Here is a 27,297-nt window from a genome sequence, read left to right as displayed (position 1 = left end):
TGGCAAACATTTTATTTAACTAGGTAAGTCAGTTAAGAACAAATTCTTATTTACAATGATAGCCTACCGGGAACAGTGGGTTAACTGCCTTGTTCAGGGGCAGAACAACATATTTTTACCTTGTCAGCTCGGGATTCGATCCAGCAACCTTTTGGTCAAAACACTGCTTTCACACAGGATTGCATATAGAAATGTCTGGGCTTGCCTCCCAGGTGGCGCAGTGGTCTAAGGCACTGCATCACAGTGCTAGCTCAGGCTCTGTCGCAGCCGGCCGCGACCGGGAGGTCCATGGGGCGACGCACAATTGGCCTAGCCAATACCGGGTTAGGGAGGGTTTGGCCGGTAGGGTTATCCTTGTCTCATCGCACACTAGCGACTCCTGTGGCGGGCAAGGCGCAGTGCACGCTAACCAGGTCACCAGGTGCACAGTGTTTCCTCCGACGCATTGTTAAGAAGCAGTACGGCTTGGTTGGGTTGTGTTTCGGAGGACGCATGGCTTTCGACCTTCGTCTCTCCCGAGTTGTAGCGATAAGACAAGATAGTAACTACTAACAATTGGATACCACGAAATGGTGGAGAAAAAGGGGGGGGGGGAAGAAGGGAAAAAAAGAAAGAAATGTCTGGGCTTATAAGAACACAATGTATTTCACTCCATGCATCAACCACTGTTTGAGGAGCATGCAGCCTCTCGCTGCGCTACAGGTCATATTCTGTCCAAACTCTGTATGCCATGGGCTCTCCAACCCTGTTCCTGCAGCTATTAATTGAAATCTGTTCGGGAACATCGATAGTAACATATTTTCACAAGAAAACATATTTAATTAAAACTGTTGACAGCTCCTCTCTCTGCGCACTCGAGAAAGGAATGAAGGAGAGAGAGGAGATGGAAATACATTGTGGTGAGATAATCTGTAGCTAAAGGTAATGTGTCAGCCTATTGATTATGAAAATATAAAAAATGCCCTATTACTAGGTTATTCAAAATCAAATACAAACTCACTGTAATTGTAGGCTAACTGTAAGCCGCCCTACACAATCAATGAACTAATAGCATCGCCAAGGCCTATACATTCTCTCCCAGACTCATGGATATACATTTTGGAGCGTAAGGTAATCAGTTCATCTAGTATGCATAATAATACAGTCCACATTCAAAGGCGATTACTAGAATTTGTTTAATTTTGTAGTAAAGGCAAGACCAAATATGTACCAAAGACATTTTAAATATTTTTTTTTTTAAATGTTTTTCTACTGTTTGGAATATGCGGTAAGCTATTAGACTACAGTTCATTCTGAAAGTAGTCAGACACTTTCCCTTTTTCCACATTTTGTTCCACATTTGTTAATACATTTTTGAAACTGTATTAAAAATAAAAAACTGAAATACCTTATTTACATAAGTATTCAGACCCTTTGCTATAAGACTCGAAATTGAGCTCAGGGGCATCCTGTTTCCATTAATCATCCTTGAGATGTTTATACAACAGTCCACCTCTGCTAAATTCAATTGATTAGACATGATTTGGAAAGGCACACACCTGTCTATATAAGGTCCCACAGTTGACAGTGCATGTCAGAGCAAAAACCAAGCCATGAGGTCGAATGAATGGTCCATTGAGCTCTGAGACAGGAATGTGTCGAGGCACAGATCTGGAGAAGGGTACCAAACCATTTCTGCAGAATTGAAGGTCTCAAAGAACACAGTGGAATCCATCATTCTTAAATGGAAGAGGGGAGGTGAGAGAAGGGCCTTGGTCAGGGAGGTGATCAAGAATGCAATGGTCACTCTGACAGAGCTCTAGAGTTCCTCTGTGGGGATGGAAGAACCTTCCAGAAGGACAACCATCTCTGCACCACTCCACCAATCAGGCCTTTATGTTACAGTGGCCTGACGGAATCCACTCCTCAGTAAAAGGCACCTAAAGGACTCTCAGACCATAAGAAACATGATTCTCTGGTCTGATGAAATCAAGATGGAACTCTCTGGCCTGGAGGAAACCTGGCACCATCCCTACGGTGAAGCATGGTGGTGGCAGCATCATGCTGTGGGTTGTTTGTCAGCGGGAGGGACTGGGAGACTATTCAGGATCTGTCACGCCCTGACCATAGAGAGCCTTTTATTCTCTATGTTGGTTAGGTCGGGGTGTGACTAAGGTGAGTTATCTAGGTTATTGTATGTTTATGTTGGCCTGGTATGGTTCCCAATCAGAGGCATCTGTTTATCGTTGTCTCTGATTGGGGATCATATTTAGGCAGCCATTTCCCCCACTGTTTTTTGTGGGATCTTGTTTTTTGGTTAGTTATCTGTGAGCACGCCATTTGCTGCACGAACTCTACGTACGCTGCGCCTTGGTCCGTCATTATAACGATCGTGACAGGATCGAGGGAAAGATGAACAAAGTACAGAGAGATCCATGATTAAAACCTGCTCCAGAGCACTCAGGACTCCAGACTGCGGCGAAGGTTCACCTTCCGAGAGGACAACGACCCTATGCACACAGTAAAGATAATGCAGGAGTGGCTTCGGGACAAGTCTCTGAATATCCTTGAGATGCCCAGCCAGAGCCCGGACTTGAACCCGATTGAACATCTCTGGAGAGACCTGGAAATAGCTGTGCAGCGAAGCTCCCCATCCAACCTGACAGAGATTGAGAGGATATGTAGAGAAGAATGTGTGAAACTCCCCAAATACTGGTGTGCCAAGCTTGTAGAGTCACACCCAAGAAGCCTCAAGGCTGTAATCGCTGCCAAAGGTGTTTCAACAAGTACTGAGTAAAGTGTCTGAAAACTTATGTAAATGTAATATTTCATGTTTCTTTTCCTTTTTCCTCTTTTTTTCCCCTAATTTCATGATATCCAATTGGTAGTTACAGTCTTGTCCCATCGCTGCAACTCCCCTATGGACTCGGGAGAGGCGAAGGTCGAGAGCCATGCGTCCTCTGAAACACGACACTGCCAAGCCGCACTGCTTCTTGACACACTGCTTGCTTAATCTGGAAGCAAGCCACACCAATGTGTCAGAGGGAACACAGTCCAACTGGCGACTGACGTCAGTTTGCAGGCGCCTGGCTCGCCACAATGAGTCGCCAGCCAGCCAAACCCTCCCCTTTTTCCCTGTGCTAAGCTTTGAAACAACATCCACAATGACCATGTTTTCCACTCAGTTCCAACCTGTGGTTGAACTTCTTCCTTCAAATTGATCAATCACAGTGGGTTTTAAAAGCATGATACTGTTTTGGTAATAAGTGTTTGATGGGATTGCCTTTCATTGATGTCATGGTGGTTAGAGGGACAATAGAGCCCTGAGTACAAGACCATTAGGCGAGTTGGGTACTAGTTGGGTACTACCAACAGTGCGGAGATTAGTGTGACTCAACTGTCACGTGGAATTTGACTTTAGTCATAATGATCTATTGAAATCATTAGCTGCCAGAGCAGCTTACCGATCGCTGCAGCTGTAACACAGCACATCTGTAAATAGCCCATCCAACCAACTACCTACCTCATCCCCATATTTGTTTTTGTTTTTCTGCTCTTTTGCACAACAGTATTTCTACTTGCACATTCTCATCTGCACATATATCACTCCAGTGTAAATTGCTATATTGTAATTACTTCGCCACAATTGGCCTATTTATTGCCTTACCTCCTTACTTCATTTGCACACACTGTATACAGATTTTTCTATTGTGTTTTTAACTATACCTTTGTTTATCCCACGTGTAACTCTGTGTTGTTGTTTCTCTAAAACAATGTTGGAGGTGGCTTATGGTAGAAAATTAACATAAAATGATCTGGCAACAGCTCTGGTGGACATTCCTGCAGAACATTTTAGGGAAGTAAGCTTTTAGTCCATATGGAACATTTCTGTGAGCTTTTATTTCAGCTAATGAAACACTTTACATGTTGCGTTTACAATTTTGTTCAGTATATATGGAACCCAAAAGCGTTCTACCTGGAACCAAAAGAGTTCTACCTGGAACAAAAAAGGGTTCTTCAAAGGGTTAACCTATGGGGACAACCAAAGAACCCTTTAAGGTTATATAGCACCTTTTTTTCTAAGAGTGTACTCTCCTAAGTTCAAAACTGCAAACATGTAATGTATGCATCACAGGACACAAACACAATGCTATTATATTAGCCAATGGTCCTTGTTGCTACAGTATGAACGTGGCAACTAGCTTGGGGGGGGGGGGTTAGGTACATCAGAACTCCATTGCTTGGGATGGGAGAAGGGAGATTATTTACGAGGTGGAGTTGATGCTTCTTTCCCACAGAAAGGGAGTGAATGAAAGTGTTTCTGATGTGCGAGCCCACTCCAGAGGTGAGACACCCGTCCTCCCACCTCAGTACGACTCCCATTGCTGGACTATTGATTAGCCCCCAACGTGTCAGTTTTTATTGCTGCTTGGTAGGCTGTAAACTCTGGGCTCTAGGGACTCCACAGCCACAGTTTTCATTGGAATGAAAACTTATTTTTACGTAGTATCTCTTTGAAGACGATCAGAAAAATGTATTATTTTAAAGAGGATAGAAGGGCTCTTTTTCATTTTGGGGTTGTTTGCTCCAAGACTTGTTTCATTAGTATGTTCTCTTTCTCTATGGGGCTGATGATCACTCTACTTTGTGTGTGTGTGTGTGTGTGTGTGTGTGTGTGTGTGTGTGTTGACTGCAGACTGCCTCATTATCCCATAATGATGTATATCAAATGCTGGATTGAAAACAAAAGGTCACCCTCCACCTGTGAGCCATGTCTGATACCCATATAATTAGAATTTGGTGCATTTCCCAATCTCCAATCTACATAGACAACAATAACCAATTCTGGTGTGGAGCCATATTGGATGGAGAGTGAAATCATGTGGATTCTAGGACTGTGTCCTGCACTGACTGCTTCACTGTATCTTGTGGGTGCAATATGTGTTGGGCATATTTCCTCTGCACTGTCCGTTCAAATGCATATTCTGCACTTTAAATGTTCAGACATAAGTGTTGGGACATAGAACCACAACCTCGAAGAACCATCCTCAAATGAGGGGGACTTGAGAGGCGTATTTCAACTTACAGTTTCACAGCTGCCCGCCTAGATTGTGTATCAGCCAGCGATCTTTGTCTGTACCAGGCACGTTTGTGCTGATGTCTGGCTCGATGTACAGAATACTAATATTAGAGAAGACATTATCTGAGATCACACGCAGGGGACAGATGGAGCCAGACATAACCAGAGCATAGATTAGAGTACAGGAGGAAGAAGAAGAGGAGGAGGAAAAGGAGGAGGTGGTAGAGGAAGAAGGCAAAGGAAGGAGTGACTCATGTCCCTTCCTTCCTTCCTTCCTTCCTTCCTTCCTTCCTTCCTTCCTTCCTTCCTTCCTTCCTTCCTTCCTTCCTTCCTTCCTTCCTTCCTTCCTTCCCAGTTATCTGCATCCCTTTCATCTATGTGTCTGTCTCTTTCTATCTACTTTATCTCTATATCCCTGTTTCTCTCTTTATAAACACTATACAATTTTCTATGAGATCATGTATAAAATACTGATTAAACAATCTGAAGTACAGTGCCTTCGGAAAGTATTCAGACCCCTTCACCTTTTCCACATTTTGATAAGTTGCAGCCTTATCCAAAAATTGATTATTTAAAAAAAATACTCAGCAATCTACACACAATACCCTATAATGACAAAGTGAAAAGAGGTTTTAAAAATGTTTGCACATTTATTAAAAATTAAAAACAGAAATACCTTATTTACATAAGTAGTCAGACCTTTTGCTATGAGACTCGAAATTGAGCTCAGGTGCATCCTGTTTCCATTGATCATCGTTGAGATGTTTCTACAACTTGATTGGAGTCCACCTGTGGTAAATTCAAATGACTGGACATGATGTGAAAAGGCACACACATGTCTATATAAGGTCCCACAGATGACAATGCATGTCAGAGAAAAAACCAAGCCATGAGGTCGAAGGAATTGTCCGTAGAGCTCCGTGACAGGATTCTGTCTGGGCACAGATCTGGGGAAGGGTACCAAAACATTTCTGCAGCATTGAAGGTCCCCAAGAACACAGTTGCCTCCATTATTCTTAAACCCCAACCCCCTCTCCCCAAATCTGTATGTTCTTCAATGACTTACTTCAGGCACATTACCATTGACATTACAACGCCTGCTAGCCACCCAACACTAAATAATGACACGAATTGCCCCTGATCCTTGTGTATTTCTCCACAGGATCCTGAATCATGGGGAGACATGGCTGAACAATCATTTTCCTCCAGAGATAACATTATGTCTGCTGGTCCGACAGCAGGACACAGCTTATTTATCAAGCATATCCATTTCCATTTGTCTTGTCATTATACTCCTCTGTGGCTGTCCACTTACTCCATAGCAATTTTCACAAACATGCTCACTCTCCCTCATTCCACCTGTCTCTCTTTGTCTCTCTCTCTCTCTGTCATCCCATCTCTCTCTTTCTCTCTCTCTCTCTCTCTCTCTCTCTCTCTCTCTCTCTCCTCTCTCTCTCTCTCTCTCTCTCGCAGAGACCATCCTAGAGACATTAACGACACTCAGGTGTGTCCTATTTAATTGTTAGGTTGTCCTTTGCCGAAGCTTGAATTGTTAACGGTGTGCTTTTGTTTCCTGAGGTAGTTTTCGAGACTTAGTGTTTGTTGTTTTTTCATGTTTACTGGGATCCTGTGGCTACCGTTTCTAAGTAAAGCTTTATGTTTATCCTTAACCACTGAGTCCTCGTCTGGTCTCTTCTCTGCAACCTCACCATGTCACATCACCTACAGAGAGATTAACCTACAGAAGAGTCAACTCAGCCAGGTGGTTCTGAGCCACAGGACAGAAACACATTTATACCCAACCAAATTATAAGAAAGCAAAAAGATAACTACAGTGCCTTTGGAAAGTACTCAGACCCCTTGACCTTTTCCACGTTTTGTTACGTTACAGCCTTATTATAAAACGGATTAAAGAGAGAGAGAGAGAGAGAGAGAGAGAGAGAGAGAGAGAGAGAGAGAGAGAGAGAGAGAGAGAGAGAGAGAGAGAGAGAGAGAGAGAGAGAGAGAGAGAGAGAGAGAGAGAGAGAATAAGCGAGTGCCAAGCGAAATCAGATGACACAGATTTAATTTTACAGGTTTGTGAAAATTGCTACGGAGTAAGTGGACAGCCACAGAGTGTAATGACAAGACAAATGGAAATGGATATGCTCACTCTCTCTCTCTCTCTCTCTCTCTCTCTCTCTCTCTCTCTCTCTCTACATATATATATATATATATCTCTCTCTCTCCCTCTCTCTTTCTCTCTCTCTCTCTCTCTCTCTCTCTCTCTCTCTCTCTCTCTCTCTCTCTCTCTCTCTCTCTCTCTCTCTCTACATATATATATATATATATCTCTCTCTCTCTCCCTCTCTCTCTCTTTCTCTCTCTCTCTCTCTCTCTCTCTCTCTCTCTCTCTCTCTCTCTCCCTCTCTCTCTCCCTTTCTCAGTCTGATTGGGAGAAATAAAAGTCTCAAAATAGGATCTGGACCTCTCTGGTCACAGTCCCTCACCCTCATTAGCATTGAGCTACAAAAACACCGTTTTAATCACTGCTAAACAAAAAAACAAGAATGTCACCCTCACCAGGGCCCACGTGCATCAACTAGAATAAATATAAGTTGGAACTGAAGTAATGACTGTATACTTAAACAGCCATTACGTAGATGGCAGAGCCAGATGCATAATTGGAGTTTCCTATATATTTTCTTCATTAAGTTAATACTGTATATTCAGCCTTTATTAGCAATATACTATGGGGCAGGTTTAATTGAATGCTGATGTTTATTGTCATGAGTCTTGTCCTAGAGGCAGAATTGAGTGATTTCCCCTAAATAGGCCAGATGCAAAGTCAAAAATGTTGATACTGTAAAAGTTAGTGAAAGATTCATTTAAGCATTAGAATTAGGCATTAGTGTTAGTGGTGTGGTTAAGATTAGGGTTAAGGTTAGTGTTTGGTTTAAAATCAGATGTTATAACTTTGTGGCTGTGCCAGCTAGTGACCACTCTACAGAGCTGCCTGCAGAAGAAGATCAGTGCAAGAATCCCTGTTATTGTTCCCTTCTTGAAATACCAGGTGCCTATGTTTCATTTGAATAAGCCTTTCCAACAACATTACATGATACCCCTATGAGTAAACTTATGAGCAACATTTTTCATTAAGCTCTATTTGAAGTTTAAATGTTTGGATGAAGTTTGCTCTCCTGAGGTGGGTGTTTAGTAGAGTGCCTTGACTTTTTCACATTTTGTTGTGTTACATTTAACATTATTTTTAATTGACTACCCCACACATGCAATTATCTGTAAGGTTCCTCAGTTGAGCAGTGAATTTCAAGCACAGAATCAACCACAAAGACCAGGGAGGTTTTCCAATGGTTCGTAAAGAAGGGCACCTATTGGTAGATGGGTAAAAAAAGCAGACATTGAATATCCCTTTGAGCATGGTGCAGTTATTAATTACACTTTGGATGGTGTACCACTACACCAGTCACTACAAAGATACAGGCACCCTTCCTAACCCAGTTGCCGGAAAGGAAGTAAAGCGCTCAGTGATTTCACCATGAGGCCATTGGGGATTTTAAAATGAGTTACAGAGTTTAATGGCTGTGATAGGAGATTTCTGAGGGTGGATCAATGACATTGCAGTTACTCCACAATACTAACGTAAATGACAGTGAGACTTACCCTGAAAGACTCGCAGCTGTAATCGCTGCAAAAGGTGATTCTAACATCTAATGACTCAGGGGGTTGAATACTTATCTAATCAAGATATATTACTGTTTTATTTTCCAATATTAATTGAAAAAAGTGTTTTAAATTTTTCTTCCACTTTGACATTACAGAATATTTTGTGAAGAATTTTGACCAAAAACTTACAATTAAATACATTTTAAACCCACTTTGTAACACAACAAAATGTGGAAAAGGGGTGTGAATCCTTTCTGAAGGCACTGTATATATACTGGCTAATAACGGTTTGATTTGACCAGTGTGTGTGTGTGTGCGTGTGTTTGTGCGGGTGCATGTGTGCATGAATGTCAATGTGTCAGTGTTCTCAGCAGCTCCGGGAGACTGCAGGAGGGTGCATGCTCACTGAATTTCAAGTCAATAAACATATAGCACATCTTCCCTGTTAATCCAATTTCGAGCTTAATCCTGTAAAACTCAATCAGGCAGTCGATCCCAACGTTACACACCCCTTCATTGACAAAGACATGAGTTGGACAGGGATTACGGTAACACTGTCTATGAACCACCTGTATAATGCAATTTCAATTAATTTATATGGACCTCTATCACATTTTGGAATATAACAGTTGCTATGAGCATTCATAACAGGTCACAAGGTTTTTAACATAATTTAGGCTATGCATTCATAACGCATCACACAGCATTATAAAACATGCTCGAAAACATAGCAGCCTCTAGAAACGGATAAATGGTTATAATAGATATACAGTTGAAGTCAGAAGTTTACATACACCTTAGCCAAACACATTTAAACTCAGTTTTTCACAATTCCTGATATTTTATCTGAGTAGGTCAGTTAGGATCACCACTTTATTTTAAGAATGTGAAATGTCAGAATAATAGTAGAGATAATGATTTATTTCAGCTTTTATGTCTTTCATCACATTCCCAGTGGGTCAGAAGTTTACATACACTCAATTAGTATTTGGTAGCATTGCCTTTAAATTGTTTAACTTGGGTCAAACGTTTTGGGTAGCCTTCCACAAGCTTCCCACAATAAGTTGGATGAATTTTGGCCCATTCCTCCTGACAGAGCTGGTGTAACTGAGTCAGGTTTGTAGGCCTCCTTGCTCGCACAGGCTTTTTCAGTTCTGTCCACACATGTTCTATAGGATTGAGGTCAGGGCTTTGTGATAGTCACTCCAATACCTTGACTTTGTTGTCCTCAAGCCATTTTGCCACAACTTTGGAAGTATGCTTGAGGTCATTGTCCATTTGGAAGACCCAAGCTTTAACTTTCTGACTGATGTCTTGAGATGTTGCTTCAATCTATCCACATTATTTTCCCTCCTCATGATGCCACTTTTGTGAAGTGCACCAGTCCCTCCTGCAGCAAAGCACCCCCACAACATGATGCTGTCACCCCCGTGCTTCACGGTTGGTATGGTGTTCTTCGGCTTGCAAGCTTCCCCCTTTTTCCTCTAAACATAACGATGGTCATTATGGCCAAACAGTTATATTTTTGTTTCATCAGACCAGAGGACATTTCTCCAAAAAGTACGACCTTTGTCCCCATGTGCAGTTGCAAACAATAGTCTGGCATTTTTAAGGCGGTTTTGGAGCAGAGGCTTCTTCCTTGCTGAGCGGCCTTTCAAGTTATGTCGATATAGGACTAATTTTTATTGTGGATATAGATCATTCTGTACCTGCTTCCTACAGCATCGTCACAAGGTCCTTTGCTGTGGTTCTGGAATTGATTTGCACTTTTCGAACCAAAGTATGTAGGAGACAGAACGCGTCTCCTTCCTGAGCGGTATGACAGCTGCGTAATCCCATGGTGTTTATACTTGCGTACTATTGTTTGTACAGATGAACGTGGTACCTTCTGGCATATGGAAATTGTTCCCAAGGATGAACCAGACTTGTGGAGGTCTACAACTTTTTTTCTGAGGTCTTGTCTTATTTTGTTGGATTTTCCCATGATGTCAAGCAAAAAGGCACTGAGTTTGGAGGTAGGCCTTGAAATACATCCACAGGTACACCTCCAATTGACTCAAATAATATCAATTAGCCTATCAGGAGCTTCTAAAGCCATGACATAATTTTCTGTAATTTTCCAAGCTGTTTAGTCAACTTAGTGTATGTAAACTTCTGACCCACTGGAATTTTTTAAATTAATTTTTAAAAATATATTTTTTTAAACTTCCGGCGCCGACAGAGATGGCTGCCTCGCTTCGCGTTCCTAGAAAACTATGCAGTCTTTAGTTTTTTTACGTGTTATTTCTTCCATTGGTACCCCAGGTAATCTTAGGTTTCATTACATAGAGGAACTACTGAATACAAGAGCAACCTCAACTCACCATCATTACGACCAGGAATACGACTTTCCCGAAGCGAATCCTGTGTTTTGCCCACCACCCAGGACAATGGATTGGATCCCAGCCGGCGAACCTAAACAACGTTGCCGTAAAAGGGGCAAACGACGCGGTCTTCTGGTCAGGCTCCGGAGATGGGCACATCGCGCACCACTCCCTACCATACTACTCGCCAATGTCCAGTCTCTTGACAACAAGGTTGATGAAATCCGAGCAAGGGTAGCATTCCAGAGAAACATCAGAGGCGGTAACCGTCTTTGCTTCACGGAAACATGGCTCACTCGAGAGACGCTAACGGAGTCGTTGCAGCGAGCTGGTTTATTCATGCATTGTGCCGACAGAAACAAGCATCTTTCTGGTAAGAAGAGGGGCGGGGGGGGTATGCCTTATGATTAAGGAGACGTGGTGTGACCATAACAACATACAGGAGCTCAAGTCCTTCTTTTCACCTGACTTAGAATTCCTCACAATGAAATGTTGACCGCATTATCTACCAGGAGAATTCTCTTCGATTATAATCACAGCCGTATATATTCCCCCCCAAGCAGACACATCGATGGCCCTGAACGAACTTTATTTGACTCTATGTAAACTGGAAACCACATATCCTGAGGCTGCATTCATTGTAGCTGGGGATTTTAACAAGGCTAATCTGAAAACAAGACTCCCTAAATTCTATCAGCATATCGATTGTGCAACCAGGGCTGGAAAAACCCTGGATCATTGTTATTCTAACTTCCGCAACGCATATAAGGCCCTCCCCCGCCCTCCTTTCAGAAAAGCTGACCACGACCCCATTTTGTTGCTCCCAGCCTATAGACAGAAACTAAAACAGGAAGCTCCCTTATTCAGGTCTGTTCAACGTTGGTCCGACCAATCTGATTCCACGCTTCAAGACTGCTTCGATCACGTGGATTGGGATATGTTCTGCATTGCGTCCAACAACAACATTGACGAATACGCTGATTCGGTGAGCGAGTTCATTAGAAAGTGCATTGGCGATGCCATACCCACAGCAACTATTAAAACATCCCCAAACCAGAAACCGTGGATTGATGGCAGCATTTGCACCAAACTGAAAGTGTGAACCACTGCTTTTAACCAGTGCAAGGTGAACGGAAACATGACTGAATACAAACAGTGTAGCTATTCAATCCACAAGGGAATCAAACAAGCTAAGCGTCAGTATAGAGACAAAGTTGAGTTGCAATTCAAAGGCTCAGACACAAGAGGTATGTGGCAGGGTCTACAGTCAATCACAGATTACAAAAAGAAAACCTACCCCGTCACGGACCAGGATGTCTTGCTCCCAGATAGACTAAATAACTTCTTTGCTCGCTTTGAGGGCAATACAGTGCCACTGACATGGCCCGCTACCAAAACCTGCGGACTCTCCTTCACTGCAGCCGACGTAAGTAAAACATTTAAATGTGTTAACCCTCGCAAGGCTGCAGGCCCAGACGGCATCCCCAGCTGCATCCTTAGAGCATGCGCAGAGTCTGTTATCCCAGTCTGCTGTCCCCACATGCTTCAAGAGGGCCACCATTGTTCCTGTTCCCAAGAAAGCTAAAGTAACTGAGCTAAATGACTACCGCCCCGGTAGCACTCACTTCCGTCATCATGAAGTGCCTTGAGAGACTAGTCAAGGACCATATCACCTCCACCCTACCCGACACCCTAGACCCACTCCAATTTGCTTACCGCCCCAATAGGTCCGCAGACGACGCAATCGCAACCACACCTCCACCCCGCTGATCCTCAACACTGGGGCCCCACAAGGGTGCGTTCTGAGCCCTCTCCTGTACTCCCTGTTCACCCACGACTGCGTGGCCATGCACTTCTCCAACTCAATCATCAAGTTGCGGGTGACACCAAGCCAAGGCTTGCCACCAAAAGCACAAACTTTTACAGATGCATAATCGAGAGCATCCTGTCGGGCTGTATCACCGCCTGGTACAGCAACTACACCGCCTACAACCGTAAGGCTCTCCAGAGGGTAGTGAGGTCTGCACAACGCATCACCGGGGGCAAACTACCTGTCCTCCAGGACACCTAAACCACCCGATGTCACAGGAAGGCCATAAAGATCATCAAGGACAACAACCACCCGAGCCACTGCCTGTTCACCCCCATATCATCCAGAAGGCAAGGTCAGTACAGGTGGATCAAAGCAGGGACCGAGAGACTGAAAACAGCTTCTATCTCAAGGCCATCAGACTGTTAAACAGCCACCACTAACATTGAGCGGCTGCTGCCAACATACTGTCTCAACTCCAGCTCACTTTAATAATGGAAATTGATGGAAATTGATGTAAAAAATGTATCACTAGCCACTTTAAACAATGCCACTTAATATAATGTTTACATACTCTTCATTACTCATCTCATATGTACATGTATATACTGTACTCTATACCATCTACTGCATCTTGCCATCTTTATGTAATACATGTATCACTAGCCACTTTAAACTATGCCACTTTTTATGCCACTATGCCACTGCATCTTGCCTATGCCGTTCTGTACCATCACTCATTCATATATCTTTATGTACATATTCTTTATCCCTTTACACTTGTGTGTATAAGGTAGTAGTTGTAGAATTGTTAGGTTAGATTACTCGTTGGTTATTACTGCATTGTCGTAACTAGAAGCACAAGCATTTCGCTACACTCGCATTAACATCTGCTAAACATGTGTATGTGACAAATACAATTTGATTTGAAGTGAAATAATCAGTCTGTAAACAATTGTTGGAAAAATTACTCGTGTCATGCACAAAGTAGATGTTCTAACCGACTTGCCAAAACTATAGTTTGTTAACAAGAAATTTGTGGAGTGGTTGAAAAACGTGTTTTAATGACTTCCGACTTCAACTGTATAATGTAGAAGGCTCGTAGAAACTGTTACTAGACTTTATTGCAATTGAAGAATATACAGTAACAGTCGTAAGTTTGGACACATCTACTCATTCAAGGCTTTTTCTTTATTTTTACTATTTTCTACATTGTAGAATAGTGAAGACATCAAAACTATGAAATTACACATATGGAATCATGGAGTAACCAAAAAAGTGTTAAACAAATCAAAATATATTTTAGATTTTAGATTCTTCAAGGTAGCCACCCTTTGCCTTGATGAGAGCCTTGCACACTCTTGGCATTCTTTGTGCCTTTTTCTGATTACTACATGATTCCATTTGTGTTATTTCATAAGTTTGATGTCTGGAATCTCACACAACTGTCCACACGTTAAGAGAATGAGAGATAGCTATCTGTCAAGCAGGGGCATAGTCACTGGGGAGCCAGGCCCACCCAATCAGATTGAGCAACAACAACAAAAATGTTTTATTTTATTTATTTACTTGTCAGTGTTCCAAACGGGGCATTACTGGTATTTTTATCTAAAGATGCAAACACCATCAGATATAATTCATAGCACACAGTCCACTGGGTTACTCAGATTTGATGAAATATACACAAAAAAGGTACCAAAAGTTTTTCTGCTGTCCTCATAGGATAACCCTTTTCGGTTCCAGGTAAAACTGTGGAAAAGATTCTACATGCAACCCAAAAGGGTTCTACTTGGTACCAAAATGATTCTTCAAATGGTTCTCCTATGTTGATAGCCGAAAAACCTTTCTAGGTTCTAGATAGCACCTTTTTATCGAAGAGTGTATAAAAGAAGAGATGAACTGAAATGACATTCACTCTCAAGGGATAGGTTGCCAAAAATAACTAACTGAAAGCCTCACCCCTAGTAAGTCAGAATAGCATGAGATTAGTTATACAACTGCAAATGTTTCTCTTTGCCCCATGGCAAAATGTGTAAAATTGTAGGAAGTTAGCTGTGACAAATGTCTGGCTACGCCACTGCTGAAGTGTAGTTTCAGCACCATGGACAGAGTCTAATGCCAGCAATGTGTGCACGTCACTGTATTACCAAATGCAGTAGACAGAAACATAAGGGCATGCTTCCAGGAACAACAGTATTTTAACAGCCCAATTTCAGCACCACAGACAGCGACAATGCAAATATTAAGATTTATGCTTGCACCAAGTAGTTTAGACTGCAGTGGCTGGGAAAGCGTTGCTTCACATCAATACAAGTATGGAGTTCAAAAGCAGAATTGAAATGTGCAAAAATATCAGCCATATAATAAATTTGGGAAATCCCTGTGATTCATAATTCATTTGTTTTATCAGTGTATAATTAATCCTGCCTTACGGCAGAGGTGATTTGGAGAGAGATCTCCCATGTAGAGCACAAACACACACACTTATAGATGTAGGATCATAATTTGAGCCAGTTTGAGCCAGTTTGCTACAGCAGGACAATAATCCTGCAGCAACAGGAAATGTGAATTATTATGTGGATTATAATTAATGGACATTTTTGTAGAGTTTGATACATTTGAAGTCTGAAATTACAAAGTGGATGTCACGCCCTGACCATGGAGAGCCCTTGGTTCTCTACGGTGTAGTTGGTTAGGGTGTGACTAGGGGGTGTTCTAATATGTCTTTGTTGGTGCTAATATGGTTCCCAATTAGAGGCAGCTGCTTATCGTTGCCTCTGATTGGGGATCATATTTAGGTAGCCATTTCCCCACCTGTGTTTTGTGGGATATTGTTTGTGTTTAGTTGCCTGTGTGCACGTCATGACTTCAGGTTTCGTTGTTTTTTTATTGTTTTGTTTGTTTCACGTAGATTAAAAATATGTGGAACTAAACTCATGCTGCGCATTGATCCGCTCATTACGATGATCGTGACAGTGGAAGTCACAAACTTCAGAAACCTTTTTAAACTTCAAATACACTACAAGTTTTAAATTGCCTATGATGCAGGAAAGTTCTCCTGCAACAGGGTAATCAAATTAAGATACTACATCTGTACACGTATGCACGCACATACACAGGCACACACAGAAGGAGCACCCACAAGCCTGTCATGGGAAGTCGTTTTGTTGCATTGCTCACATACGCATACTGTGGACCCCAATCAAAGAAATGGCTTTTCAATACGATTTAAGATGTGAATGCACACGCACATGCACACACGCAAGCAGGCACGTGCGCACACACACTCAATCACACACACACACACACACACACACACACACACACACACACACACACACACACACACACACACACACACACACACACACACACACACACACACACACACACACACACACACACACACACACACACACACACACACACACACACACACACACACAAACAAACAAAGGCTATCGGGCTATCATAGTTTCCACCATTGTGAATGGCTCATCTTTCCCCCATGGGAAGATAATCCTTGATGGGGCGAGACATCAGAATGAATGAGTTCTGTAGATCCCTGGAGTTGAATCGCAACACCTAAAGAGAGGATTGATTCCCCAGACGCTCTCCAGGAGCTCTCTAAGCCGTATCACAGACCAGACAAGATGCCTATGACGTGGATCTATACATCTACAAGCAAGGGCTGAAATCACTGCAAGCCACATCTAAAGGAAAGAAGTGTCTCTGCAGAAACAAACAAATGTTACTGCACCGCTCTGCTCTGCCGCAAAGACCCAGCGGTCCAGGGACATCCGTCCTCCCACTGTATTTACTCAACTTCAGAAAAACCAGAGGGTTTATAGTTAAGATAAAAGAGGAAATGGCCTGAACGCTTGGCAAACAGATGGGGGTTGACATATGCATCCCCAGGCGGTCCCCTTGCCCAAACATGACTCTGCTTGGGAGCCAAGTGACAGTGCCATGAGGCAGACTGGTCCTCTGGCTGTTGCACTACAGGACTTTATCTGCTGCTCCTCTTCTCTTCTTAACACTGAAACACCATTATTATTCCTGCCACAGATTCACAGCAGCCTTGCAGTAACAGCCACAGCTGAGGATTGTATAAGCCAGTGGAGGAAGAGGAGTGCAGAGATACAGATACATTCCTCTGTCCATCCATTTTTCTGTCTCTCTCTCTCTCTGTCTCTGTCATGAAGTGAGAGACACAGGCAAACACACCATATCCCTGGAAACAGACACACACTCTCTCGTACATACTGTAACTTGCAAAGACATGCACTGTACTCACATGCACACATTTATGCACACTTGCACACACATACACCCCCCCCCCCGCCCCCCAAAAAACTGCTCTTGTACACACATTTAAACTCCCCCTCACAAACACACTTATTAACCTCCCTCCCCTCCCACCACCCAGCACAAACGCACATTCACCCCCACACTCCCCTGCACACCCGTTCACAGCTCAGTGACATATTTCATAACTCACCCTGGCTGTTGGGTCCCCCCTCTCCCTCCTCGGTGTCTGTCATGTTATTAAGCATCCTCTCTTCCTCAGGCTGCAGTCTGCAGAGAGAGAGACACTGCTACTGCTCTAGCACTGGCAATCAGAGCTCTGTGGGCTGGAGCCACAGCAGAGAAAGCAGCACGGACGACAAGAAGCACAGTTTTATTTCTGTAGCTCACTGCCTCCCTCTCTCTCCCTCTTCCCTTCCCTCTCACGCTCAGCAAAAGAGCAGTGCAGAGAGGAGAGAGTTTTTAAAATCTTCTCCACTTCTTCTTTCTGGCGTGTTGCGTGATTCTCTCTTTCTCTCTCTCTCTTCAGGAGGAGGATAAGAGAGTGAGAGAGGCTGCAGGGTATAGCTGATGATGGAGTGCCTGTGAGCAAGGTCTCGCATACACTCACTCACACGCACGCTTGTTCGCTCGCTTGCTCTGCGCACTGCACAGCTACGATCGGCCCCCAGTCAGCCTAAGCCTGATGACTAAATTCATCATGCATTCAGAAGGCATTATCTCTCTCTCTCCCTTTCTCTATCTCACTCCCTTGTTCATACACTCATCCCCATCAACCATCTCTTCACGAGAGAGGGAGAGAGCGAGAGAGAGCGAGAGGGAGAGAGACAGAGCGAGAGAGGGAGAAACAGAGAGAGAGAGAGAGAGAGAGAGAGAGAGAGAGAGAGAGAGCAAGTGCGAGGGAGGGAGGGAGGGAGGGAGGGAGGGAGGGAGGGAGGGAGGGAGGGAGGGAGGGAGGGAGGGAGGGAGATTGCACATCAAATGTAAGGTTGCCTTCTGTGTTTGAGCATCTCTTTTGATGTTCTTTTTAGATGCAAGACAAGGTTCCATTTAATTTTTGCTTATGTATTCCTCTATTTTGTTTTCCTCTCCTCTATGGTTACTGCCAGTTATCTGAAGTAGGCTGCAGGACTTGTATAGCATTCTCTGAACCTAATTATTTGAAACTAAAAGCTTTTACTGTCACCATGCACTGGTTGCACTGGTCTGACAGCTACTATACCATGTCAAGGTCAAGTTGAAAGACTGCCTTGGTTCACCATCACGTTCAGTCAAGCGTTCATGACTTTTCCTTTGGAGTTATTTTCTGCCGAAGTTGTAAAAAATACAAAATGTATCATTATGTATATGAATAGGGGGCAAAGAAGCACTTACAGTGTGGGATAAGTTGAGCAAAGGGTTAGTTGAACCTCCCCTTGTTTCTAGGGAACCATACACAAAATGAATCATGTGACCAAATATTGAGGAAGAGGTCATCATTTCAGGGAGTCTGTGAAGGAAGAAACCACATGGAAAAAGTGGTAAGCAAGTTAGGTCCAGAAAACAGATTTTCACAAAAGTCAAATTAATGTATTGTGTCAGAGGTTTTATGATGCTTGTATCTCAACCAAAGTACAGTGCCTTGCAAAAGTATTCGGCCCCCTTGAACTTTGCGAACTTTTGCCACATTTCAGGCTTCAAACATAAAGATATAAAACTGTATTTTTTTGTGAAGAATCAACAACAAGTGGGACACAAATCAAAAACTGAAAAATTGGGCGTGCAAAATGATTCAGCCCCCTTAAGTTAATACTTTGTAGCGCCACCTTTTGCTGCGATTACAGCTGTAAGTCGCTTGGGGTATGTCTCTATCAGTTTTGCACATCGAGAGACTGACATTTTTTCCCATTCCTCCTTGCAAAACAGCTTGAGCTCAGTGAGGTTGGATGGAGAGCATTTGTGAACAGCAGTTTTCAGTTCTTTCCACAGATTCTCGATTGGATTCAGGTCTGGACTTTGACTTGGCCATTCTATCACCTGGATATGTTTATTTTTGAACCATTCCATTGTAGATTTTGCTTTATGTTTTGGATCATTGTCTTGTTGGAAGACAAATCTCCGTCCCAGTCTCAGGTCTTTTGCAGACTCCATCAGGTTTTCTACCAGAATGGTCCTGTATTTGGCTCCATCCATCGTCCCATCAATTTTAACCATCTTCCCTGTCCCTGCTGAAGAAAAGCAGGCCCAAACCATGATGCTGCCACCACCATGTTTGACAGTGGGGATGGTGTGTTCAGGGTGATGAGCTGTGTTGCTTTTACGCCAAACATAACGTTTTGCATTGTTGCCAAAAAGTTCAATTTTGGTTTCATCTGACCAGAGCACCTTCTTCCACATGTTTGGTGTGTCTCCCAGGTGGCTTGTGGCAAACTTTAAACGACACTTTATGGATATCTTTAAGAAATGGCTTTCTTCTTGCCACTCTTCCATAAAGGCCAGATTTGTGCAATATACGACTGATTGTTGTCCTATGGACAGAGACTCCCACCTCAGCTGTAGATCTCTGCAGTTCATCCAGAGTGATCATGGGCCTCTTGGCTGCATCTCAGATCAGTCTTCTCCTTGTATGAGCTGAAAGTTCAGAGGGACGGCCAGGTCTTGGTAGATTTGCAGTGGTCTGATACTCCTTCCATTTCAATATTATCGCTTGCACAGTGCTCCTTGGGATGTTTAAAGCTTGGGAAATATTTTTGTATCCAAATCCGGCTTTAAACTTCTTCACAACAGTATCTCGGACCTGCCTGGTGTGTTCCTTGTTCTTCATGATGCTCTCTGCGTTTTTAACGGACCTCTGAGACTATCACAGTGCAGGTGCATTTATACGGAGACTTGATTACACACAGGTGGATTGTATTTATCATCATTAGTCATTTAGGTCAACATTGGATCATTCAGAGATCCTCACTGAACTTCTGGAGAGAGTTTGCTGCACTGAAAGTAAAGGGGCTGAATAATTTTGCACGCCCAATTTTTCAGTTTTTGATTTGTTAAAAAAGTTTGAAATATCCAATAAATGTCGTTCCACTTCATGATTGTGTCCCACTTGTTGATTCTTCACAAAAAAATACAGTTTTATATCTTTATGTTTGAAGACTGAAATGTGGCAAAAGGTTGCAAAGTTCAAGGCGGCCGAATACTTTCGCAAGGCACTGTATATTGTTTTAATATCCCATCAGTTGGGGTCTCTTTAAACTACCATAGGAGGTCCTGAGCCTAGTATGAAAGTTAAATAGGGGGTGCTTATATGTGTCCTGATTCACTCAAGTGTGTAACCTGTACAAGTGTGTGGTGTGAAATTCTTTCATATCTCACTGAGAGTGGGGTCATGGCTAGGGATCAGCCATTATTGACAGTGACCATGGGGCAACTCGGGTTCAGTACCTTGCTCTAGGACAGATCAACATATTTTTCACCTAGTCAGCTCAGGGATTTGAAATTAGAAACCGTTTGGTTACTGGCCCAACACTCTAACTGCTATGCTACCTGCCATCCTGTAGTGCATCCTTGTAGCTGTGTGGACGAATATAGTCAATATGTTTGCCTTGGAGTATAAGTTGAGTCAATGGCCATTGGGTATTTTGAGCCAATGGTCACCATACCCCATACAAATGATGATTACATTTTGTAAGGTTTTATGCATACTATGCATAGTATTTGTGCAATGTGTCATGCATATGAACTTCAGATAGAGCATTTTTATTGTTACAGAGCAGACATCATCATGCCCTGTGTGTACAAACGTAAAACAAGAAGGGGTCTAGCCTCCCTTCATGTTCTTGAGAGAGCAGCCAAGGAAGTGAGAGAAGGGTTGAAGTCTAATCAAATAGAAGCAAGGGATGAAAACATACGCTGAAAGACACTGAGGAGGTACATTGGCAAAACAGAAAATGAAGATGTACCTGTGAAAGGCTATGATAGAGTAGCAGAGTCACACGAGGTCTTATCTGATGACATGGAGTCAGCTTGCAAAACATATCAAGAATCTCTCAGACCAGTTTCATGTGCTTAGTAGCCTTAAATGCAGAGAACTTGCCTACGAATTGGCACATCGAAACAACCCTGTCCCAGACAACTGGTCAAGAAGTTGAATGGTAAGTGATATTGAACAGAGAGATCTACTGTGCCTTCAGAAAGTATTCACACCAATCGACTTTTCCCACATTTTACAGACTGAATTTAAAATGGATAAAATAGAGATTTTGTGTCACACAATACCCCATAATGTGAAAGTGGAACTTTTTCAAATTAATAAAAAATGAAAAGCTGAAATGTCTTGAGGGAATAAATATTCAACCCCTTTGTTATGGATTTGTAAAGATTTGCTTAACAAGTCACACAATCAATCAGTCGATCAATCAATCAATCAATCAAATGTATTTATTAAGCCCTTTTTACATGAGCCAATGTCACAAAGTGCTATACAGAAACCCAGCCTAAAACCCCAAACAGCAAGCAATGCAGATGTAGAAGCACAGTGGCTAGGAAAAGCTCCCTAGAAAGGCAGGAACCTAGGAAGAAATCTAGAGAGGAACCAGGCTCTCAGGGGTGGCTGATCCTTTTCTGGCTGTGCAGGGCGGCAATTATAACTGTACATGGCCAAGATGTTCAAACGGTCATAGATGACCAGCAGGGTCAATTAATAAAATCACAGTGGTTGTAGAGGGTACAACAGGTCAGCACCTCAGGAGTAAATGTCAGTTGACTTTTCATAGGCGATCATTCAGAGTTAGAGACAGCAGGTGCAGTAGAGAAAGGGAGTCGGAAACAGCAGGTCACGGGACAAGGTAGCACGTCCGGTAAACAGGTCAGGGTTCCATAGCCGCAGGCAGAACCGTTGAAACTGAAGCAGCAGCACAACCAGGTGGACTGGGGACAGCAAAGAGTCATCAGGCCAGGTAGTCAAGCATGGTCCTAGGGCTGAGGTCCTCCAAGAGAAGAGAAAGAGAAAGAGAGAGGGAATTAGAGGAAGCACACTTAAATTTACACAGGACACCGGATAAGACCAGGCTGGATATAACCCCACCCACTTTGCCAAAGCACAGCCCTCACACCACTAGAGGGATATCTTCAACCACCAACGTACTACTCTGAGACAAGGCAGAGTAAAGCCCACAAAGATCTCCCCCATGGCATGAACCCGAGGAGGGCACCAACCCGGACAGGAAGATCACATCAGAGACTCAACCCACTCAAGTGACGCACCTCTCCTAGGGACGGCATGGAAGAGCACCAGTAAGCCAGTAACTTATCCTCCGTAACAGGGTTAGAGGCAGAGAATCCCAGTGGAGAGAAGTGAACCGGTCAGGCAGAGACAGCAAGGGTGCTTCGTCGTTCCAGTGCCTTTCCGTTCACTTTCACACCCCTGGGCCAGACTACACTCAATCATAGGACCTAATGAAGAGATGAGTCTTCAATAAAGACTTAAAGACAGACCATTCCATAAAAATGGAGCTCTATAGAAGAAAGTTGCATGGACTCACCCTGTGTGCAATAACAGTGTTTCACATGATTTTTCAATGACTACCTTTTTGTACCCCACAGAACCAATTATCTGTAAGGTCCATCAGTCAAGCAGTGAATTTCAAACACAGATTCAACCACAAAGACCAGGGAGGTTTTCCAATGCCTTGCGAATGTAACAGTGTTGCTTCCGTCCCTCTCCTCGCCCCTACCTGGACTCGAACCTGGGACCCTCTGCACATAGACAACAGTCACCCTTGAAGCATCGTTACCCATTGCGCCACAAGGGGAACAACTACTTCAAGGTCTCAGAGCGAGTGACATCACCAATTGAAACGCTATTAGCGCGCACCCCGCTAACTAGCTAGCCATTTCACATTGGTTACACTCACCCCCTTTTTCGCAGCAACCAGTGATCCGGGTCAACAGCATCAATGTAACAGTATAGCTTCCTTCCCTTTCCTCACCCCGAACCAGGGACCCTCTGCACACATCAACAACTTCCACCCTCGAAGCATCGTTACCCATCACGTCACAAAAGCCGCAGCCCTTGCAGAGCAAGGGGAACAACTACTTCAAGGTCTTCAGAGCGAGTGACGTCACTGATTGAAACGCCATTAGCGCGCACCCCGTTAACTAGCTAGCCATTTCAAATCGATTACACAAAGAAGGGCACCTATTGGTAGATGGGTAAAAATGGGTAAAAAGCAGACATTGAATATCCCTTTGAGCATGATAAAGTTATTAATTACACTTTGGATGGTGTATCAACACACCGAGTCACTACAAAGATACAGGCGTCCTTCCTAACCCAGTTGCCGGAAAGGAAGGAATCCGCTCAGGATTTCGCCATGAGGCCATTGGTAAATAAAGCAGTTACATAGTTTAATGGCTGTGATAAGAGAAAACTTAGGATGGATCAACAACAATGTAGTTACTCCACAATACTAACCTAATTGACAGTGAAAAGAAGGAGCCTGTGCAGAATACAAATATTCTAAAACATGCATTCTGTTTGCAATAAGTCACTAAAGTAAAACTGCAAAAAAGGTGGCAAAGAAATGTACTTTATGTCCTGAATACAAAGTGTTATGTTTGGATCATATCCAACACAACACATCACTGAGTACCACTTTTCATATTTTCAAGCATGATGGTGGCTGCATCATGGGTATGCTTGTCATCGGCAAGGGAGATTTTTAGGATAAAAAGAAACGGAATAGAGCTAAACACAGGCAAAATCCTAGAGAAAAACCTGCTTCAGTTTGCTTTCAAACAGACACTGGGATAGAAATTCACCTTTCAGCAGAACAGTAACCTAAAACACAAGGCCAAATATACACTGGAGTTGCTTACCAAGCCAACATTTAATGTTCCTAAGTGGCCTAGTTACAGGTTTGACTTAAATCGGCTTGAAAATCTATGGCAAGACTTGAAAATTGCTGTCTAGCGATTATCAATTATTGTAAAATGAATCATGTGCAAATATAAATCCAGGTGTGCAAAGCTCTTTGAGAAAAATAAGTACAGTAGTGGTTCTACATTAAAAAATTATGTCAACGGCATCTTTCACTAGCTAGAGCTTTTACTGAAACTCCATGTCAACTCGAGGGGTCACTTTAAGATCTTAATGCTTTAACCATGATAGAATACACATGAGAGAAAGGGAGAAAGAGAGTGCCTTGTAAAAATAAATGACAGAGATGGGGTGAATGTGAAAACTGTGCTCCTGAAAGAGAGGGAAAGGACCTCAGAAAAAAGCCTGAGTGCCAGCGGAAATGTTACCCTCTGGAAGAGTAAAGCCACTCAACACAAAGGGGGAGAGAAGACGAGAGAGGGGAGAGAGCCTGGGAGAGAGGAGAGAAGAGGTGAGATGGGAGGGGGGTAGAATGGGAGAGAGGAAGAGAGGGGGAGTATAGAGGAGAGAGAAAGAGAGAATGTAGAGAGGGATGGGGAGAGATGGGGAGAGAGGAGAGAGGGGGAGAATAGTGGAGAGTGGGAAAGAGTGGAGGAGTAAGGGAGAGAGGGGAGAAAGAGGGTTGAGAGCGGGAGAGTATTAAAGACCGGGGAGAGTATTAAAGACCGTGGCTGTGTTCGTGGATTATAGATTCTTAGATGTGTGTGAATAGAGGCTACCTTGGGTGTGCACAGTGCAGCAGTGGAGTGGAGAAAGCACTAATCCATAGCACTCACTCTGCCTGTCTATGTGACCTGGTACCAGAGAGATGGAGAGAGAGAGAAAACTACATCAGGCTTTTTAAAACCATTAGTACTTATATGTTTGTCATTGTAGTCAGAGTGCCCTGTGCAACTACCTCTGTTAGGATTATTCCATTTCTTGGCAGCCATTCAGGAGTACGTTATTCTCACATTCTCACGAGCTTCAATGCCTTACAACACTCCTTCTGTGGCCTCCAACAGCTCGTAAATGCTAGTAAAACTAACTGCATGCTCTCCAACCGATTGCTGCCCACACACTCCTGCACAACTAGCATCACTACTATGGACGGTTCTGACTTGGAATATGTGGACAACTACAAATTCCTAGGTGTCTGGTTAGACTGTAAACTCTCCTTCCAGACTCACATTAAGCATCTCCAATCCAAAATGAAATCTAGAATCAGCTTCCTATTTCGCAACAAAGCCTCCTTCACTCATGCTGCCAAACATACCAATGTAAAACTGACTATCCTACCGATCCTTGACTTCGGCAATGTCATTTACAAAATAGCCTCCAATACTCTACTCGGCAAACTGGATGTAGTCTATCACAGTGCCCTCCGTTTTGTCACCAAAGCCCCATACACTACCCACCACTGCGGCCAGTATGCTCTCGTTGGCTGGCCCTCACTACATATTCGTCACCAAATCCACTGGCTCTAGGTCATCCATAAGTCTATGCTAGGTAAAGCCCCACCTTATCTCAGCTCACTGGTCACAATAGCAACACCAACCCGTAGCGCAGGCTCCAGCAGGTATATTTCACTGGTCATCCCCAAAGCCAACACTTCCTTTGGCTGCCTTTCCTTCCAGTGCTCTGATGCCAATGACTTCAACAAATTGCAAAAATCACTGAAGCTGGAAACTTATATCTCATTCTCTAACTTTAAGCATCAGCTGTCAGAGCAGCTTGCCAATCACTGTACCTGTACACAGCCAATCTGTAAATAGCCCACCTGTAACGCTCGAAGAGTAATGGGTGTGGAGTCAGGCGCAGAGAGCAGAGGATTCGGGAAAAAAATATTTTAATGTCCAACAGAAAAACGTACAACGGGTGACGCCGAACACAGGCGTAATAAACTCTACCCAAGTACAAACTGGTACCTCACCAGACAGCAAAAAAAAAAAAAACACAAAAAGGATCAGGTACACCTCTTGACATAACAGTAACAAGCCCGCACAAACACAGGCGGGCTAACCGAACTTAAATAACCCCAACCCAAAAACCCCAACAAGGAACAGGTGAAACCAATTAGACAAAACCAAACGAAACGGGGAAAAAGGGATCGGTGGCAGCTAGTAGACCGGCGACGATGACTGCCGAGCGCCTCCCGAACGGGAAGGGGAACCACCTTCGGTGATATTCGTGACACCACCCAACTACCTCATCCCCATATTGTTACTTATTCTCTTGCTCCCCAGTATCTCTACTTGCACATCATCATCTGCACATCTATCACTCCAGTGTTAATGCTAAATTGTAATTATTTAGCCTCTATGGCCTATTTATTGCCTTACCTCCCAACTCTTCTACATTTGCACACACTGTACATAGATTTTTCTATTGTGTTATTGACTGTACGTTTGTTGATGTGTAACTCTGTGTTGTTTTTGTTGAATTGCTTTGTTTTAATGTTGCCAGGTCGCAGATGTAAATGAGAACTTGTTCTCAACTGGCCTACCTGGTTAAATAAAGGTGTTCTCAACTGGCCTACCTGGTTAAATAAAGGTGTAATTATATTTATTTTTTTAAACAGTAAGCAACTACTGTACATTACATCTTCACAGCTGATTATTTTAGTGGTCAGGTGATGCGACATTCAAATTCATTGGCAGGTAGGCCTACATTGTTTTTGGAGCTGTAACGGTTCTCTTGATGTGAAGGAGAGTCGGACCAAAATGCAGCGTTGTGATGATTCATGTTATTTTAATAAAGGAAAACTATACATGAATAAACTACCAAAATAATGAACATGTGAAAACCGAAACAGTCCTATCTGGTGCAAACACAGAGACAGGAACAATCACCCACAAACACACAGTGAAACCCAGGCTACCTAAATATGGTTCCCAATCAGAGACAATGACTAAAACCTGCCTCTGATTGAGAACCATATCAGGCCAGACATAGAAATAGACAAACTAGACATGTAACATAGAATGCCCACTCAGCTCACACCCTGACCAACCAAAACATAGAAACATACAAAGCAAACTATGGTCAGGGTGTGACAGGAGCCTGTTGAAAAATACACCAACATAGATTATTTTCTACGTTGACCTACAGTACTGTAAAAAACATCAATTTGTATAAACTGTACAAATAACAGTTATATTGCAGTAAGCTGAATACAAAGGAGATTGTATTGGTTTTT

At 43.1% G+C, this 27,297-nt stretch overlaps 1 protein-coding gene across 3 annotated transcripts in view; it reads right to left on the bottom strand.

Moving 5' to 3' along the window:
- Window positions 1-17,972, bottom strand: part of LOC109869521 (solute carrier family 12 member 5) — a 115,629-nt gene extending 97,657 nt beyond the window's left edge. For 2 of the 3 annotated variants that reach the window (XM_020459714.2, XM_020459715.2), the window contains exon 1: window positions 17,397-17,972. In XM_020459714.2, the coding sequence (XP_020315303.1) occupies window positions 17,397-17,451 (55 nt within the window). In that variant the 5' untranslated portion in view covers window positions 17,452-17,972. The remainder of the gene's footprint in view (window positions 1-17,396) is intronic. The other variant, XM_031803432.1, reaches the window with a different exon arrangement.
- Window positions 17,973-27,297: the final 9,325 nt, after the last annotated feature.

Source organism: Oncorhynchus kisutch, linkage group LG24, assembly GCF_002021735.2.
Source record: "Oncorhynchus kisutch isolate 150728-3 linkage group LG24, Okis_V2, whole genome shotgun sequence".
NCBI classification, from domain to species: Eukaryota; Metazoa; Chordata; class Actinopteri; order Salmoniformes; family Salmonidae; genus Oncorhynchus; species Oncorhynchus kisutch.
The sequence above is the reverse complement of the archived record's forward strand: the minus strand, read 5'-3'. Positions and strand labels throughout refer to the sequence as shown.